Here is a 20,662-nt window from a genome sequence, read left to right as displayed (position 1 = left end):
TCAGAACGTTTCTTTGGACTTTGCCTATTTTCAGAACACGGTAATCTAAGCAACCATCATGTCTCGCCTGCGTTACAGGAACCTTTAATATCTGGGCACCACTCAGGCATCTATTAAGCACCTACAGGCTGCTTCTCCATCTGCCTCAGTGCCAATTTGTTGCCGGCCAGCTTGAAGCTGTGCACCTTCTCCCTACTGAGAAGAGGTTCAAATTTAAGATGCTTTGTTCCACCTCTCGAGCCTTTTCAGGCTTGGCCCGCTGTACCTCAGACATTTCATCAAGCATACCTTCCTAATAGAGAGCTGAGATCCTGCGGAGCAAATCTGGCAGGTATGTCTAAATTTAGACGAGGGGAAAGGGGCAGTCATGCCGCCAGACTGTGCAAGGTTCTTCATTCTCATCTATGTCACAGTCCAGGCGTCTATATTTAGAAAACAGCCAAAACCTGGCTTTTTTAGTATTAGTTCAGCCCTCTTTTGATGCTTTTGTCTGGTTCTTCAGTGCTGGGAAGCCCCCTGGAGTAGCCATGCGCTTCATAATCTCCAAACAAGCACATAAACTGGCACCTCTTGCTGGCACACGCCTGCTTTTCCTAAGCCTGTGTGTGTAGAGTATACTCATTACTGAAAATATCCATGCCATGGGCTAAGAGAGTAGAGAAAATTCTAAAACTTGTATTTTATGTTTCATTTTTGAAGAAAATGATTTCCTGTGAAAAGTCTTTTCTTCCCCAACACCCCATGTGAAAATAAGGAGTTTCTGTGCCCCAATACCTGCCTCATTTTAAAGTATGTTTGAAGTGAAGGTAACTGGTTGCATTGCAAATACCCGTGAAAACCCACAAAGTCACGACCGTGTCTTCATCTCATTTGCATTTCTGTTTCCTGACAATCACTCGGACACTGAGTTTGGAGAGTCCACTCTGCTAGGTGCCACTTATGAGTGTGGAAAATCCACGAGCACAGTGCCATGTCTGTGTGCATACATCACACCTGGTGATGCAGTCTCACCCTTTTATCACTTGCAGTTCTATGAATCAATCTATCACTAGATTTGTAGAGCGCTTCTTATCACCTGTGAGGTATCCAGGCACTGGCAGGGTCCAGTTGATTAGCTGAATAGCCATGTCTACAGGGACTTTCAGAACTCTGTAAGAGATGGGGAGGTCAGGGGCTGAAAGGGTAGCACACTCCATGTCTTTGCTGCTAGGGAGGAGGAAGCACGACCTCTGCATCTGCTCCGTCAGATGGCAGGGAAGAAAGTTAGAGAAAGGGAAGCTGAGTGGAGGTGTCTAGCAGGCTGATGGAAGTTCATCTGGTGGCTCAAGTAGGCGGGTCTGCTGTTGTGTAGGTTCTTGTGTGCAGGTTAGGAGCTTGAACTGGCATCTTTTCTGTACATGGAGCGAGTGGAGTTCCCTGAGGTACAGGGTAATGGGGCTTCATCTATGGAGATACAGGACGAGTCCGGCTGCAGTGTTCTGTATGGTTTGTAGTAATCGGAGGAGGGGAGTTAGGATCCCTCCCTGGAGAGTTTTGCCTTAGTCCAGTCGGCTGGAGATGAGGGCCTGGATGATGGTGCGTCTTGAGCTTTGGAGTAGCCATTTGAATATCTTCCAAAGCATGTAGAAGATGAAAAAACAGGAGGAGGAGGAGACAGAGTTGACCTAAATCGTCATCGTTAGTTGTTGTCCAGAATGATGCCTAGGTTCCTAGTGTGGTCAGCGGGGGTAGAAGTAGGTCCATGTTCTGTGGGGCACCACAATCCATCCCATGGCGAACTTTTGTTTCTGATGAACAATACTTCTGTCTTGTCTGTGTTGACCGTCAGGCAAGTTGTCCTTCATCCAGTTGGCTCTGTCTGTCGTGCAGTTATGGAAGTTGGTCTCAGTACTGGTGGTGTCTTCGGAGAGGAAGAAGATGAATTGTGTGTTGTCAGCGTAGGATATGATGTTGAGTCCATGGGTTTTGGCGATACTGGCCAGAGATGTCATCTAGAAACATCTCCCACTTCAAAGCTGGTACCAAGGATAAATAGTGGACCCTCAGACCCAATTCTTCCTTGCACATCTGGACCTGTGGAAGACTGAAAAGGAGGACTGTTGTGCTGTTCTGCTGGAAGGAGGACTGCTATTCTGCTGGCTTCCTTTCTGAATGAGAAGGACTGAACCTACATCTGTAACCCAGGAACTCCAGAGTGACTTCAAGGGCTAGTTGGCTAGCCTCCTGATCAGAGCCTCTCATGAGCAGAAAAGGCTCTGCCAGCCAAGCTCTGGTCTCTTAAACAAAACCAATACAGCATGATGCATCTCCTCATAGCTCTGCATCAGAACCACTGCTCGGTGATTAATCTCTGACGCACGATCTTTTATCACAGCCTGCAGCTCATCAGAACAACATCTGTGTGACATATCCCCATTTCAGGACTTTACATCGGAAGCCTTACTCAATGGCATCCTTGATGACAATTCTGGCCCTCGCATCACCAGCCTCATCGATGACTTCATTGGAAGCACCGCTGCACGCATCCTCGAAGCCCGACCTTGCATCGCCGCCCAATGCATCCTCAATGCGTCCAGATGTTTGTGCCATTCTAGGTGGTCAGAGAGTTGTCTGCTAATGGTCTTCTTAATTACTTTGGTGGGAAAGGGGATCAGTGAGATGGGTCAGTAGTTGCAGAGTACTTCAGGGTCGGCTGAGGGTTTTTTGAGGAGGGGGGCTTACTTCAGCATGTTTCTAGCTATCTGTAACGTAGCTGAGTTCAGGAAGGTGTTGATGATGGAAGTCAGAGCAGCGCTGATTGTGGCTCTTCCCCAGTTGTAGATTTGGTGGGGGCAGCTGTCTCTCGGCCCCCACTGACTGGATTGTCTGCGTTATTGCTGCAGTGCCTCAATGGTTAGAGGGTTCCATGCTGTCAGTTAGTAGTCTTTGGTTTATGAGAAAAGCAGGCTGGGAAGGTCAATGGGGGCTGGCTGGGGTTTGAAGTTGCTATAGATCTTGGTGATTTTTTCATGGAAGAAGTTGGAGAGGTTGTTGTAGAGTTCTTGTGTAGGGGTGATGGTGTTGGTTGCAGCTTTGGGTTGGTGAATTCATTGATGATGGTGAGAAGTTCCTTGCAATTGTTGGAGCTTCATTTGATTCTCAGAGCCATGGCCTTTTTCTTGGTTTCTTTCACTTGAGGGTGATGGTGTTTAAGTTCGACTTTGTAGGTGTCTCTTGTGATGGTTCCTCAGTGGGTCTCAATTTATCTTTGAATTGTTTGCAAACTCTATTGGATTCTCCGAGGTCAGCATTATACAAGCTGGCTTGTTTGTTGGATCTTTCGGGTTTGGTGTTTTTTCAGGGGAACAAGGGTATTGGCGCAGGTGGTGATCCAGTTGTTGAAGTTGTTTGTGTCATTCGTGTGGTTGTTGGTGGGGTCTGGGTAGTTTAGTTTGAGGGTGTTGAGCCATTCTGTTTCTGTTGCTTTCTTCCAACCGTGGCTTGGGGTGCTGATAGATTCCACAGGGGTGGTTAGTAGCCCTGTGTTTTGAAAATATCGGGCAAGAATTGTGGTTGCTGCACGAATAGGTTTTCAACCCCCTCAACCAGTAACCCAATTTCCTATGATCACCTATATAGAAAGAAAGAGAGAAAAGACAAAAGGAGGACACTTCCAAGGAAAAAGAGCATGCGTTGCAACTGTATGCTGCAGTTACTAGCTAGCATAGGGAACTTTAACTTTACTTGTCACAGTTTGTTAAACACTCGCTGCTGAGAGATGCAGTGATTTGGAGGCCACTGGCCTGAATCCTGGTTAGGCTGACTCAGCCTTCCATCCTTCAGAGGTCGGTAAATTAAGCACAATTAAATTACAAGTAACCACTTTTACTTACAGTGCTTAGAACAAGCAGAAGTGGGGCTGAAGCTTTCACTATAATAAATTATTATATTGCATAAAGAGACAGACTTTTTCCCACATCACTTTGGCACTCAGTGCAGCAACTGAAAACAGATTGAGATCTTCAGGCGTTAATGGCACGAAGATTTCTGCAGTCAGGATTGGTGACAATGTGGCTCAGTGAGGTGTGTGCACTTATGCGTGGCCTACAGATTAGGTTTGTGTTGCAGGACACACGGTCATGTTTTTTGGCAGAGTTGACTTATGTATTCAACCTTCAGAGGCTGTCAAATTGAGAACAATTACATTCAGTGATATGGTGATCTATTACACATTGTCCTACAAAGTGGTAAAAACGGTGGTACCACCTGCTGAATAAAATGAAAACAAGTTTGTTAAAAACCACGGTAGCAAGTGCTACATAGAATGAAAGCTAGCTATTTGCTGCGCCTGGGCTAAATCTGGACTTAAAGTCTTGCAATAAAACCCAGATCTGTAACTGGGTAGTGAGTGTTTGAAAAGATTCAACACTCCATGCATAATTTTATTTTGTGATGTTTCCATGTGTGCCCTAAGTGGCTAGGATATGTCCAGACATGAGTCCCTTGCTTGCTAGACCACTGGATTCAAGCTAGCCTGGCTGATGAGGGGTGATACCCCGAAACCGGTCCCAAGATGCTTGTTTCCGGTCCAGGGAGGACCTGGCTTCGTAGTTCGGGCTGGACTGTTCCCATGAGAAGCAGATTCAAGACTGATTTGCATATGGCTGGGTCCAAACTGGGGTGACGTGGTGAGCAAAATAGCAATGGATTAAACCCGGATCTGTGACTGGGGGTGAGTGTTTGAATAGTTTCAACACTTCGTACATCATTTTATTTTGTGATGTTGCCCTAGTTAACCAGGCAGAAAGTCAGCTCATCTATTCACAACAGTCTTCTTATCTGGGTAATGTTTACAATGGGAGTCCAATAAAGAGTGTTTGAAAAACAAAATCAAACCTGCCAACTCACAAGGCCACTGTGTGTCACACGATATCGGCACTCTTCAAACGGTCACCCGGTGAGGAGCGATACGACACGGTGGGAAGGAAAACAGCTGAAAACCACTGCGGAACGGAGGCTTTTCAGCTGTTTTTAGAGGCTCTGAATAGCCAATGTCAATTAAGTAGTTTTAAAACACCCCAGTGCATTGGTGGTGACAGCCTCAGCAAGCTTTTGTTCTTTTTTTTTTGTTTGTGTGCTTTTTGGAGTGGGAGCAATCAAGGGTGGTGGGCAGAAGTGCCTCTGACAGAAGGTTCTCGACACAAGGCCCCGCACCTTTCACTGCCACGTCCCACTTCACACAGTGAAATGTTTCATTAAGTTGGCAGGTCTGCAAGATTCATTTTAGATTTTTCGGGCGCTACGTTCAGCGGAGCTCCCTAGACGGTATCCAGCGCTGCTAACCGACCGCTCCCAAGGGTCAGTCAGCAATACTCCACTTACCCAAAATGGTGGCTGCCGCAGAATTGCCCGATGCTCGGCTCCACCTGAATAGAAGTTCTCCAGACTAGTTATGATGCAGGCGGAGGATCAGTTATATTTAGTCATAGAATCACGTCTGATTAACCAATGTGTCCTGTAAAAATAATGTGATGCTTTCAGTTTCATGGGATCTCAGCGGCACGGTGGATGACAGGACTGAAGGGCTGGGGAAGAGTCAATCTAATGTCAGGAATCTCTTTATACCCATGTGCAAACCAGTCTACCGAGGGGCAATCCCAACCCTCACCCAAAAAATGAGACTACTGACCTACTAAGATGTGCTAGGCCTGGACTGGTCCGCACAGTTTTGGCAAAATGAGTAAACTGTCTTTAAAAATGAAAGTTTTGTTTGCTTTCATACTTTCTTCTTTCCTGGGCATCAGAGGCCATAGGGATGGGCCTGATTTACTTTTAGGTCTCGCCTACGACAGCGCATGCACAATCTCTTGCAAGACAGCTTGTTACCTTCTAGAGGGCTTAGAGGCCTCCCCTTGCTTACCATTGGTTGGCGTCATTGTCAATCTCATTTGCTTGCTTCTTACTTTGTACGCTTCTGTAGAATTATTTCCTCTTCGTGTGTTTGCCTCTCCCCTGGAGCACGGATGCATTACTTGTGTCATTTCACTGCTCATTTTTGCATGTTATGTTATTTTTTTCAGCACTCTTCAAAAGTGCATGTTTTCCAGCTGTCTCTCTCGTGCACTTCTCCCATGTAGTGTCTGTCTGGTTGATTCACCCCTTTCCACTCACTCTCCGTTTACCGTGTGGTTACCCCAGACCCTCCCATCTACTCTCCACTGCCCTTGTTGTTGCTCACAGCCCGTCCCACCCGACTCTGTCGTCCATCTGCTTGAATCCCCCCACTCAACCTCCACTGTCAGTCTGTTTGAACCCACTTGTGTGGGTAGGCCAAGCGCCCGCAACAGGATATGCCCCAAAACACAATGTAGACACATCACATTTTCCCAAAGAAAACATACCTGTTTTTTGCAAAGTGCCTAGCGGTGGATTTTGCCCTCTAGCTCAGCCGGCACCTAGGGAACCCTACCTAACCTGTGCATTTTTGAAAACTAGACACCTAGGAAAATCCAAGATGGGGTGACTTGTGGGGCTCTCGCCAGTTTCTGTTACCCAGAATCCTTTGCAAACCTCAACATTTGGCCAAAGAAACACTTTTTTTGAACCCACACCCACCCTGCTCGTCTGCTTGCTCACCGCTTCTCACTACAACCTCCGTTGTCCCTGCTCCTCATCACCTCTCGCCTGCCCTCTCTCCCCCTCCGTGTTGGTTTGATGAAGAACCCAGCTAAACATTTTATAAAGGGCTCTGACGTGGCTAAAGCTGGTCGCGCCGTAGTATTTTTATATCATGTTGAATTTCGTTTGTTTTAGCCATGCTGCACCGCGGCCGCGCTACTGTACAGCATGGTTACAAAACATGACAAAGCCAATAGCTCTCATAAGCAAGACCTATTGGTTTTGCCAGTGCTTTTTTTAAAAAACTCTTATCTCTTCAGTCTAAGTCTTCCTTTCACAATTATGATTGCACAAAATACAACTTCAGGAGACATACTCCAAAGGGATTCAGAGTAAAGAGCGCACACTTACAGAACTGACAGCTGGCTCGGTTGCAGAGGTTTGTAGGCCGCCGTCTCACCTGCATCACACACCTCTCTCTCGCCTCCTCCGCCACCATCAGCGCATCTGCTTGAACCAGAAGGTTTGATGAAAAAGTGTCCCGATGCAAACATTTATCTATAGGTGTAATTATCATCGCGAACGGTTCTGAAAAACTTTGGGAATTATGATGTTTGCAAAGTGTTTTCTCTTTTTAACATCCACCTGAGCAGTGTGACTTTTGCGACAATATATACAACATTACTCCTTAGTTACCACTGACGGCTGGGTTAGTAGTGGGTCAGAGGTATTTACCTAATACAGTAAGTACTGATCCTGCGGGGTGCTGTATTTACCAGCTGAGTAAATACCTCCAGATCTGGGTTTCCTCCTGAATGTAAGGAATTACAGGTGGAGCTCAGTACGTTCTGCAACAAACTGATCATCGGTCATAATTTACTGAGGTACATTAAGGGCTCATTGCAAAGTCCTTAAAGGACCAATTGAAAGCAAGTGGGTTGGTCGAGCTGCTTTTGCGTGGCATTAAGACAGGCCGCTCCCTGCGGCGCCCCTCGGAGTATGGCGCCCCGTGCCTGTGCCCAGCTCGCCCATGCCCAAGGCCGGCCCTGATTCCAGTTGCGTAGCCTGCCGTGAGGTGGCAGCGCAGCGGGTTGACGCCTGCCTCGCAACTCACGTGCCCGCCTCACTGGGCCCGTGTGCAGAGGATCACAGCTGCACACCTCCTTATTTTGGAGCACCCCTGGCAGTGGCATTCGACAGAAATGGAAAAAAAGAAGCCGAGACCGTTTCGTTTGCAGGATATTAGGAGGAGCGGGGGGAGGGGGCAGGCGAGGGCAGCCCGCCAGAATATTACCATAATGAAATTTACAAACACACACGTTCAATCATCGCTCCCGCCGGGGGCCCTTGTGGCATCCGCGGAGCATCAGGCGTGAAGCGAGCGATCAGGGGAGTTCACTGCAGGGTCTGGATACGTGTATCTCGAGCGCCCTCTAATGTTCAAGACCTGTACTGAGGTTCAGAACTGTCAGAACTACTTAGATAGCATTAAGCCATCATTTTCTAAAAATGATGTACCCGATTTTATCACAGAATAATTGACTTCAAATGGATTTAGAAAGGGAACATGTGTCTGTGATTGGTGTACGTTTCTGAGAGATGTCAACAACAATTGGGCAGATGGGGTGGGGGTGGATCAAATGTAAGACAATGTCAGCTTTTTGGGTTGATACAAAGGTGCTATGAGGAGGAACATCACGTGAAGTATGAAAGGACTGCGACTGTGCCCAGCTTGCCTATAAATGGACAGAAAATCTCTTTACGGGTTCCATCACTATTGAAAATAAGGAGCTATGACTATCTCCCTCGGACAGCAGAGCTATCTCTCGACCATCTGCACCAGGAGGTTTCTGACTCAATGCATCTACGGGAAAATCCTCTACTTAAGAAAGGGTTATCCTGAAAAATGTGACATGAATCCGGATCGCCTGACTTTACACTGGATGATCTGGTCTACTCAGAAGGCAGACGGTTTACAGACCTTTGACATTCGACCAGTGCTTAATTTGAACTGGTAGTTTACGGTGCGCGGCACCAGCACTTATTTTTGAGGGCCGGCACTTATTTTTCTGCCTCAAGCATTTACTGCTAGCAAAAGACACATATGGGAAAGACAGAGGAAGAAAACAAACGGAAAAGAGCCACAAAGAGAGAAAGCAGAAAGCTGCAAGAGTGAGCGAAGGGACAGGGAGTGGCTGTAAATGGAATAAAGAGGCCGAGATGTCTTCGGGATTTCGCTGCCTCAGTATTTCATGCTCACACCTTTAATTGCAGCAGCCGCATGTTTTAGAGGAGCGCTTTGGGCACTGGAACTTTTTTATTTACAAATTAAGCACTATGTGCAAAGTTTACTGGAGAGCATAAAGTCCAGAAATGTGTCAGAGAGACAAATATAGCAGAGAAGGGATGGAAATGGGGAGGCAGCTGTTAAAGTATGGACAAGTCAGCAAGCGACCAAGAGATGTCACGTAGATGTCTTAGTTTTTTTAATATCAAATGTAATGCTGGGATTGGCCTATTTCCAAGTACTCCCACTTGCCCAGGATCACACCGTTTGGAAGTAAAGTAATGCATGATCAGATCCCAGGTCCACAACTTAGCCAGCAGTGCACATCTCCTCTCTTGAGGATAGGAGAGGAGTCCAAGCGATGCAATAAGTTGGAGGAGGGCACTTTTAGAGTCCAGTGCTTTGAAGTACTCTGGCCAGTTGGAGTTGCAAAGATCAGCCTCTCCAAAGAAACTACCAAGCTGTTAGACCTGCCCCCGGAAGTGTTTGTGACTATGAAAATGACAGGGTACTTGTAATGCCAATGGCTTGAATGATGCAGATAAGTATCGCCTATTCTTGAGATTTGGTCTACAGAGGACCTATAGTATGTATATGTATGTCTCGAGCATCCTCTAATGTACAATGCCATGTACAGTATGGATATGTATGTCTCGAGCACCCTCTAATGTACAATGTCATGTACAGTATAGCCCTCTGGAGGATGGATGTGACTTTACAACAGCTTATTATTTTATTAAAACTTTGTACTGGACCCTATGTACGTGCAGGAGACTTCATTGTTTACAGATAACTGGAGAATTCTCCTTTGAAAAGGATAATAACCAATTCAAACAAAAAACAAATAAATGAATCTAATTTATGAAATCATAATATGGGTTAACATATCCTTGGGGTAGATAATCCTTTTGTAAGCCAACAGACATGTTTTTCTAAAAGATTCATTTCTGCTTCACGTGTAGATTTTTTTAAACGTCTCAGTATATCCCTAAGAAAGATGCACTAATCATTGCAAACAGCTTCTCTGATCACGCTGCCATTCAATTACTTGTGGAGCCGAGTTAAGAAATCCCTCTAAACCTAAATGGTTTTTAATAAGAAATTGTTGAGAGGGAAAATATGTGATTGCCTTTACTTCACAAAAAAGGGAGGAAAGATCACTAAGGGTGGTAGAGATGCAAGAGTCCATAGAACATGCAGCCTCCCAAATGTTAATTTCCGGCTAAATAGAGAGCATTCCAAACAGGTAACTGACAAGACTTACTTGAAAAGTTGTTGCCTTCTCTGAAGATTTGGTAAATGCAAGAACATCAGGGCAACATTCTAGTAGAGAAAGCAAGACCAGAATAATTTTTGACTTGGCCAGCAATGGCTAAATCTAATCAGAATAGGATCACAGACATTTTAGATCCTCTTTGAAGCAACTCACTAAGCAAGATAAACGGATGAAACAAATGTTTTGTGAGCATTGTTAGAAATAGGGTCTTTAGTTGGCAGTGGCTTGCACCCTGTTCAAGTAGGGACCCTCTCTCTAGTCAGGGTAAGAGAGTCAAACAGCTAAGACAACCCCTGCTCACTCCTTGGTAGCTCGGCTCAAGCAGTCAGGCATATCTCAAAGGCAATGTGTACAGTATTTGTACACACACAGTAAAACTGTGAAAACACCACAAACATACTCCACACCAGTTTTAAAGATAGCCCACATTTATCAGAGTAAAACAAGAGCAAAACAACAAAAAAATCCAACATGCAAAAGTCAAAATATCTCTTTTTAAAAGTTTAAGTGAGTCCTAATCCATAGGCGTGTGCATGTGCCACCCCGCCCTTTTAAGCACCGCAAACCGCTCCTGCCTTTCCTTTATGAATGATGGCCCACAAAATAACATTACACAAAGGCTGTCTATGTACTTTATAGCTACACAAGTGATTTGTATCACAAGCACATCAATGTGGTTAAATAAAAAGTACATTAACGCAGAATATAAATTTACCCGAGAATTTTCAACCACTTCACGCCACAATCTCCTTTCCCCCCTACGTTTAATATTTTTATTTATAACCGTATCCAAAAGCCCACCTTGCACAGGCAGAATAGTAATGGCTTCCCTCGCCACCTTGTCTGTGCCCTAGGAAAGAGGCAAGAGGCAAGAGGAAAAAGTGGGACAATGAGGCGAAATCAAAAACTGACATTAAACACAGTTTTTCTGCACATTCCTCCCTGGAAATCCACACTTTTTGCAGATTTACCGACCCTTTCTCAGCTGGTGCAGAAGTGGTTTAAATATGAGGTAAAAGTGTGAGGCCTGAACACACTATTTTCCACGTCAACATAGTCGCCCTTGGTACACAAACGATGTTTTCATTCTGTCCCCACTTTGCATGTGTGCTGCGCAGCCCAGCACACTTCTAAAATTGGTAGAAATTGAGAGAGTTCTTAAACTGACTCCACAACTTTGCCTCCTTCAAAGAAGTGTACATTTTTGCAGGGCTGGCTTTAGGACGGTGCGAGTGGTGCAGCTGTACCGGGTGCTGACCTGGATTGGGGGGGGGCGCTGACCTCAGGGAGGTGCTAAATGTCAAGATATCTCTTGTGATTAATGTTCCTGCTAGGGAGAGAGACAGGAGTTTTGTCTAGTGGCAGCTTTGACTCGCCATAAGGTAGCGTAGAAGGTTAATGTGCCTGCTGCAAAGAACAGAACTGTATTTTATGTGGATAGCCGAGAGGATTAGTAAAGCCAGCCTATACCAGTTCTTTAAAACAAATGAATGCATGTGAAAGGGGGGCTATGGAGAGATGAGGGGTACATTTGCCGGGTGGTAGTGAGGGGATCTAAGGAGGTGGTCGTTGGGTGGGGGGCACCAAAAAAGACTGTCGCACAGGGTGCCACCAGTGCGAAAGCCGGCCCTGCATTTTTGGCACAAAGCTTTTACTACTAATGTTAGTAGCTAGAGACCTTCATCAAAACCTATGCGCGGTTGCATGTTAATGGCCATGTACTACCCAAGAAAAGTCCCCTTGGCTCAAATTAGCGCAAAATAAAATATCACTTACTTTGGTTACATTTCCAGTGCACATTCTGATTTGCATTGGAAACTAAATGCCCCTGTGAAATTGCATAGTTTGTGTTTAAAAAAAAAGTAAGGCAAACCCAGCTCAAATTGGTATTAAATCTGTGGCAGTGAGTGATCTTGGGTCATTTCCCGGCTTTTCCTGGCCAGCAGAGATGGGCTGGCATGAGAGGGCGAGTAGAAGTCTTCCCAAAAAGTCAATGGGGCTGAATTACAAGCATGGTTTGCTATGCCTTCTGTGTGACTGACTCTTCCCCACCCTAACCATTCACCTGCCTTTCAGAGCGCCTGTCAGAAAAGGAATCAATTTTTCTAGAGACTCCTCAGACCCTCTTGATTTTCTGAAAAGTGCGAGCTTAGAAACAGGCCACCTTGGTGGAAAATCCTGTAGGGTGGAAGGCAGGGCCTCCCTCTCTGAAGCACCACACCCACTTACACCAAAACATACCTCAAAGGCCTTGTGTATGCCAGCTCCCCTGAATGGTGACACAGTCCATGCACTATGGTGCCGCGCACAGGCCTGATTACAGCTTGATCCGGGACTGTGGGCCTGATTACAACTTTGGAGGAAGGTGTTAATCCGTCCCAAATGTGACTGATATACCACCAGCCATATTACGAGTCCATTATATCCTATGGAACTCGTAATACGGCTGGTGGTATATCCGTCGCATTTGGGATGGATTAACACCTCCTCCAAAGTTGTAATCAGGCCCTGTGCCTTCTGCTGACCGATGGTGCACCGACATAGACACTGTACTTTTGATCAGGGAATACCGAAAAAACAAACATTTTCCTCACACGCCTTCACTGTTTCAGTTTGCATACTAATTGCACCGATGTCTCAGCACTCAAAAGCCCTAGGCTAACACGCCTTTTGCGCATAAAAACTGGTGAAACCGGATAGCTGGTCGGTGTCCATCATGCTTTTACACTAGCAAGACCAATTTGGCCTTTCATTCTCCTTGGGCTGATAAATTCAGTGGCACTTCATTGTGTAAGATTCTGCGGATGCAGTGTTTGCCACATAATTTATTTTCGTTTACTGCATAACTTAGACAACTATGCAGCATAATTGGGTGCTCCATTTTGTGTGTTTGTGTGTGTGTGTGTGTATATATATATATATATATATATATATATATATATATATATATATATATATATATATATAAATATGTATATATGTTCACTGAGAAAACAAAGGTTACAGGGACGTTTTAGTTAGGAAATAAAAAAATTTAAAACAGAGAAATTATTAACTGAAAAAAACCAAAGGTTACATGGAGGTTATAGACTCTCACATTTTAAATGTACCAAACCATGGAAATTCACCTGTTATGGTTATACTTATCTCAAGTAACTGTAACTCATGCCCTAAGGTAACTATAACCCGTGCTCCCGTCATACACTGCTAATTACAGCCAGGCCCTGTAGCCATCCTTTATAACCACCCAACCCCGCACTGCGCACGGCCTTCGGTCCACAGGGTATGAATGTGTCAATCGGTATTTGAGTGGGTGTATGCGTGTCACTATGTCTCTCAGTGGGTGCATGGGTGTGTCAGTGGGTCTGTGAGTAGGTGTATGAGTGTCAGAGTGGGTCTGACAGTGCGTGCATTAGTGAGGGAGCGAGTGTGTGAATGTATTTTTTTCGCCAGGGTTCGAGACTCCGTCACAGGAGTTCCATGCTGAGTGCCCTGACTGAGTCGCAACTCCACGAACATGACCAAAAAAAGGGGTCTCAACCTTTTAAAACTAATGAGGGGTCCCTGGGGCACCCATTCAGAAGTCTCATGATGTCAGATTACCTCTAACCTGACCCCTTTTATTATTTTCAGTTTCTAATTCCATTCCCCAGGACCGTGCCCCGGGTTCATTCAAAGGCAGCTGTACTTTCTGCACAGGTTGCGGCCAGCCAACCACACTACTGCTTCTGTCGTGTGGAGCTGTAACACTCGAACATGTCATGACGGATCCGTGTCCCTATATATAAAAAATTGTTTTCCACGTAATAATTAGAAAACCATTGAACAGATTCACACCAAATCACACAAAAATGTAGCTTTCTGGTCCAGGTCCTAGCTTTTATGATGTAATTCCAACCCCAGTAGTTCAGGCGCTATCGCTGTTCAAAATCTCTATGGAAAAACATAAATGGGGAAAAAGTGTTCTTTTGGGAGCCCCCCTTTTTGTCAGCCCTCTCTTGACGGATCACCCCGAAACCTTTCAGACAGCAGCTCACATTGTATGGATTTTTTGGGAAGATTTTGTGATGATTCATCAACCGGCACCAAAGATATAGGCAAGTAAAAAAATGTTTTTTCTATAGAAACTGGGGCCCTCATTACAAGGCTGGTGGTCTTAAGATCGCCAGCCTTGCGATGGCGGTCGGACCGCCACAGACAGGCGGTCTGACCGCCCCATTATGACCGTGGTGGAGCCGCCACGGTCAAACCGCTGACACTGCCAGGCTGCAGCCAGCTTGTAGCCTCGTAGTCCGGCGGTTGTAATTCGCCAGGGCAGTTCTGCAAGCAGCGCTGCCCTGGGGATTATGAGTCCCCATCCGCCAGCCTTTCCATGGCGGTAAGCACCGCCATGGAAAGGCTGGCAGAATGGGGGTGTTGGGTGGCCCCAGGGAGCCCCTGCACTGCCCATGCACTTGGCCCCCATGCACAGCCCCATCGCGCATTTTCCTGCCCGAATTTCGGGCAGTGAAATGTGCGACGGGAGCTGCTACACCCGACGCACCACAACATTGCCACCATCTCAGTTACGACGGTAGCTGGGCTAGCGGAACATTCCTAATATAGCGGACAAAAGACCTCCATTACTGATGGTCTTTTGCCTGGAGCCGCTTCACAGGACTGCCGAAGTTGTAATGAGGCCCTAGGTCCTAACCATAACTACCTACCGGTGACCGCCACTAAGTAACATATATATCTGACAAAATCTATATTGAAAATGTTATGGTGGGATCATACATTAAACAATACCCTTGTCTGCCGTGCAATTGGCCACTTATGGTTACCACTTCATCATATGTGTGTTACAGTTTCGTGGTGAGCAAAACTAGAAAAAAAACGATTTGAGTGACTTTTAGTAGGAGTGGGCCTAACTAGCATGATTCCTGCCAAATTACTCTTTATTATGAGTAAATGTGTGAAGAGGTTAATCCAGCTTTTAGCTCTATTTTCTTAGTGTGAAATGCACCCTAGCTCCCAAAGTAGGTCAGAGGATGCTTTTTGCGCTAAGAAAGTAGCTCTAAATGGTACAGGACACAACAGCAGCAGCCAGCAGCCGCTCAGTCTCCCATAGTTCACTGTTCCTGTGCTCCTGCGGTAGAAGTTTTGCCCCCAAATTACTTTTAAATTATGCAATTACACCAGTTTGAGTAATTAAGTAATTTCGCATCACAAGAGTAATACATAATTACTGAAATTACTCCGACGTAAATACAATTTCTCCTAGGCTTAATTTTTTGTGTTTACACATAACTTAGCCATAACTTTTTTATTATATGTTTTGCAGTAAAATTTCTGGGGTTTTGAAATGTAATACTTTTCTGACTCACATAAATATCTATTTTAAGTACTAAGTTAATTTGAATGTGCTCACTTTTATCATTCTTGAATTGTGATTTTTGTTTTGTTTCACAAACTACTCGTGATTAGTAGAAATGTTGCATCTGGATTCAGGGATAATACATTCTAGAATCTACCTCTATCTTGTATATTATTGGGGGATAAGCTCATTATCCAGCCCTACGGTGTGTGCTCTTACACTCGGAGTTAGAGGTGTGGATTCCTCTGGGGATTTAAAAATCTCATTCATTGTCTACTAATCCAACTCAATAGCAGTTCCCAAGTCCACTTATGCCAGCCCTTGAACCACAAATTGCATCAATTAAATTTGTTTTAGGGTTCAATTTTTGGTTCCTCGGCTAAGTTAAAACTCTGGTCCAGACAGCACTATTTTTAACTCTTTCAACACAGCATCCCTCTATACTCATCTTTATATTGCTCAAAAACTAATAATAACATTAATAATAACAATATTAATAATTGCTTCCACACCCACCTACTTCCTTGAAAGATCTTCAAGTGGATCCCCTCCAACACAAGGAAGAAAGTCACCCACGCACTTGTCACTAGCAAACTGAACTACGACAACGCAATCTATGCTGGCATCACCAAGAAACTACAATCAAGACTGCAAAGAATCCAGAATGCAGCAGCCAGGCTCATCCTGGACATCCCCCCACACAGCCGCATCTCCTCCCACCTCAGAGACCTACACTGGGTCCCAATCTACAAGTGCATCACATACAAACTTCTGATCCACACCGACAAGGCACTGCGCAACATAGGACCGGCATACCTCAACCACGCCTCACCTTCTACATACACAACAGACATCTCCGCTCTTCCCAGTTCGCCCTCACAGCCATTCCCAAGATCCGGAAAAGCACAGCAGGAGGAAGATCCTTCTCCTACCTGGCAACCCGGACATGGAACACGCTACCTCTGAAGCTCAGGTGCACTGCATCACTGAAGCAGTTCAAAAAGGACCTCAAGGCCAGGCTCTTCGATTGAGCAGCACTGCTACAGCGCCTTGAGACCCTACGGGTGATTAGCCATGCATTAGAAGTCACTGATTGATTGAATAATAATAATAATCAAGTTTGAAAAAGCTTTCCTTCTTGCCAGATTTGATGTACTTCCGGACCCCAGTGTGGAAGCAATGCTATACCCCAAAATCTGGACACCCAAAATTTAGATAAAAAGTTCTTAGAAAGCAATGAAATCATAACAGTGGCAATAAACCATTAAACGTCAGCCTGGCTGTGCAGTGTGGAGCCTGTGGGGAGAAGATGTACGCCGGGGGAGAATTCAGAAGTGAGTGATAGAGATGGCATCCATCTTGCCTAAGATGGCGTCTAACAGGAAAATGTCACGTAGCTACAATACATTCATAAACATGCTTCTATACATCGTATAACATTCATTTCAACTGTGATCATGTAAATTCAGCCTATATGTGTAAAATTAAATATGAAAGGCATATTAACCGTCATTATTTATTAATGAATTACTCAAAATGAATCTAACAACAGTACTTTCTGTGCCTTTGGCTACTCCGTGGGCACAGTACATATAATGCACAAAGCACCCAAAGAACCGGCCAAGCTCCCATAGAGCACCAGGTAATGGCCACTGGGCGTGGTCATCAGCCTTGCCTTCAGCACAATGCACTCTTTCCTGAAAGAAACAAGAAGAGCAGCATATTGGGAAAAAAGTAGATGGACGAGAGAGAGCAACATAAAGCAGGAGGGAGTAGAGAAGCACAGAAGCAAACCAGCTGGAAAACACATGCACTCTCATGGAATGCTTGAACAAAAAGAAAAAAAGTAGATCCTTAAAAGTGATCAATGGAAGGACACTGGTCAGCCACTTAAGAGGCTGTGCTCCAGGGGAGGGACAAACTCAAGATGGACAAGGCAAGCCAATGAAGAAGAAGCAAGCAAATGAGAACAACAACAAAGCCAACCAATGCTAAGCAATGGGTTGGATTTAAGTCCATTGTCAGATCTAAGTAAGCTGACAATAGGTTTTTTGCAACCAGACAGTTTGCGCTGTCTGGTAGGTTAGACCTGAAAAGGAAACACAAAGAGATACCCATCAAGAGGCTGAATTGCCAAAATGAAAAGATAAAATCTAGGATCAATGCTGGCTTCCGTACTTGTCAAAAATTACATGATACTAGGATATGCATTTTATTTCACCAGCTTCCTTTTTCTACATTATCACATATAAAAGTCCCTTCAAATACCTGAAAGAAACAAAATATTTTGATTTAATATGCTGTAATGTTGCCCCATCTTTAGTAACACTTTAGTTAGCTCATTAATGGTACTGTCGTCATTATGGGGGCAGGAATGTTTCTAAGTTCATGTTTAAAAATTGTAATAAATATCTCTCAATACAGTGATATAATCTAAAGTACTAATGTGAAACCGGTGATATCATATCAGCTACAAAGGTGAAATGCTTCCACATGTTAAAGTACACTTTTTGGAATTTTTGTGACACTTCATCACATTTCTACACAATGTTTGTCCCATAATTTACATGATAAATATCTTAATGGCTCATGCACAGGCCCATAGACCCAATCCAGAACCCGGGCTCGGTTCTGTCTGGCATTTGGTGGCTCGCCCACCACTAGCTTATGGTATGTCCTGCAAGAAGCATACACTGAGCACCGTACACACAGAGCATGCAGCATAGGCATCCAGTAGGCACTTCACCATTCCAAATGTGTGTCCAGGTGGGCATACCCGGTTCTGGAGATGTCCGTCTGCGGTGAATGCCCTCCAGTCTGCCTTGTAATGTTTACTTTGAGGTCAGCCTCTTGAAAGATTGGGGGGCATGAGGTTTTATTGTGACAACTAATGTGTGGCCATGTGTTGGTGGTCACAGTGCTGGACTCTCTGCTCCTCAAATAAATCGGCCGTCACTGGTATGCATCACTGTTGGTAGTACATACAGGGTTTGTAGAGAAGTGTGAAAACAGATTCCCCCTTTTATACATAATCAGGGGCCATATGTACGAACACTTTTTCCCATAGACACAGAATGGGTAAAAACCTTTGCTACATCTGGCCCCAGGTTTCTTAATCCTGACCCAACAGCCCATCACAAAGTTGCGTAAGCCAGTTTTCTCACTTGAATCCTCATAGCCACTCTGCACACCCTTTCTCATATCAACTACAAGAGTGGAGAGTCAGCAGTGCATTGTCTCATCTACTCTTTGTTGAGTTTAGAACCTAGAACACGTCTTCTCAAAAGTACAAATGGTTAAACCACTGTTGAGACATTGGGCGTTGCTTTATAGGCTGACAACATATCTTCCACCACTGGTCTTCAATTCAGTTAAATTGCCAATAACTAATTCTAACCCGTCCTTGAAGCTGCAGCTAAAATGCTCAACCATGCCACTGCGTCTGGAAGAGGCATATTTGAATGTGTTTGATACCATCGGAGTCTAAGAATATTTTAATATCCGCAGAAACCAACTGGCTGCCTTTATCAATTATAATCTCATTTGGGTACCTTCGATCATAAATACTTTCTGCAGAAATTGGATCACGGACCTAGAGTTGAAGTTATTAACAAGCTAACTTCTGGCCACTTGGGCATGTAATCTATGAGTACCATGGCATATTTAGAATTCTCCCCCAAAATATTAATAGGTCCTATTATGTCAAAGGCCAGTTTCGACCATGGAGTGGTGGACCACCAAAAGCCATGCTAGGTGTGGGATTGATCACTTGGGGTTTGACACTTAAAATCAAAGTCTTGCAGTCTCTCACGAAACACGCAATAGCTATTTCAGCATTTGGCCACCAAAACTCCTCATGCATCCTTCATTTCATTGCCCAAATGCCTATGTGACCTTCATAGGTTATTCTGAGATCTTTTATCCTCACGAAAATTGGTACAACCAACTGCCCAAGCCTCCGTAGCAAACCATTATCACAAGGCAGTACTGAAGCAACTTGTGCACGAGGCCTGGCATTTTGGTCTTTCTTCTTGGAACAAGGCCATTCTTGTTCAAGCCATGAAATACCTTTTTTTGAGAACTTCATCATCATCTACATTCTCCCTCCATTTATCCTCAACATTTGTAGCTCCAAAGAACATTATTTTGCTGACATAAAAGGACTTTCCTGCAAGCGACTAGAGTTGGGAGATGCTCTTAGGTTGTGAAGCCTTCAGCACAGCCTTGGAGACAGTGATGTGTATCTGAGGCGAAAGTCACATGTAAATAGAGAAAATTGTGAAAAAACCTTGATCAATGTTCTCAGAGCTCGAAAGTGCCTCACTGTTAGTCAGTACTGTGTACAGAAGACCAGAAATCCACTAGACTACACTAAAATGGGAAGTGATGCCGAGCCCAGGGGCCGAGCTCCTGTGGTTTTTTTTGCATGCAAGGTGTCTAAAGCTCAAAGATATAACTCGGAATTTCTCTGAGTTGAGGCATCCACCTTAAACAGAAAACATAGGGAAAATAAGCAGGGAATGTCCGTGCAAAGCTCTCTGTCCCTGAAGTAATCTCTCTGTGGGCTTTTAACCATGCCCATGTCATGCCCAGCAGTTTGGTTGGTTTGTGGGCTTGCCTTTTAAAATTTGCTTGATTTCATTAGTGAAAGTCATGCATACATCATGCCTCTTCGGTGTGTAGCCCTCCTCGAGCCACCGGCCAACTACTGAAAACATACGAGGCTCCATATTTTCTGTGTGGTTTCTGGACTACTTTTTCTCTTTATTTCATAGGCAGCACGATCTCGCTGGGCAGTAGTTGAGCGCTTTGCATGACATTGACCCTGTTAAATGGATAACTGCACTTTTGCTGGTTACATGGATAATTGCACTTTTGCCAATACGTTTCACTGCGAGCGAACTTCTGTTTCCCTTTGTGTGTCTGCATCACGTTCATGGCGGCCAGCAGGCTCACTTATGTAAAACTGTTTTACTTTTCATTTTCAGTTTATGTGGCAAGAAAAGTCCGGTTAGGAGTTTACAATGATAATAACTAACTCGAGCAAACGCGAGACCCATTGCATTGCAAAAGCTGGTTTTGACTTGTCATCCCCAAAGTTCATGCCTTAACTCAGAGAAATTCTGATTTATATGTTTAAACTTTG

At 44.7% G+C, this 20,662-nt stretch overlaps 1 protein-coding gene and 1 long non-coding RNA gene across 3 annotated transcripts in view; one reads left to right on the top strand and one right to left on the bottom strand.

Moving 5' to 3' along the window:
• Nucleotides 1–20,662, top strand: part of LOC138283768 (uncharacterized) — a 337,826-nt gene that overhangs the window by 15,514 nt on the left and 301,650 nt on the right. The window lies entirely within an intron of this gene.
• Nucleotides 1–20,662, bottom strand: part of SLC1A2 (solute carrier family 1 member 2) — a 266,017-nt gene that overhangs the window by 212,960 nt on the left and 32,395 nt on the right. Inside the window, exon 2 of one of the 2 annotated variants that reach the window (XM_069221836.1) lies at nucleotides 7,009–7,104. The exons of the other annotated variant lie outside the window; for it this stretch is intronic. Within the exon in view, the coding sequence (XP_069077937.1) occupies nucleotides 7,009–7,104 (96 nt within the window). The remainder of the gene's footprint in view (nucleotides 1–7,008; nucleotides 7,105–20,662) is intronic. 2 annotated transcript variants of the gene reach the window in all.

This window comes from Pleurodeles waltl, chromosome 3_1 (genome assembly GCF_031143425.1).
Source record: "Pleurodeles waltl isolate 20211129_DDA chromosome 3_1, aPleWal1.hap1.20221129, whole genome shotgun sequence".
In the NCBI taxonomy this organism is placed as follows: domain Eukaryota; kingdom Metazoa; phylum Chordata; class Amphibia; order Caudata; family Salamandridae; genus Pleurodeles; species Pleurodeles waltl.
Note: the sequence above shows the minus strand (reverse complement) of the source record. Positions and strands in the feature narration are given on the sequence as shown.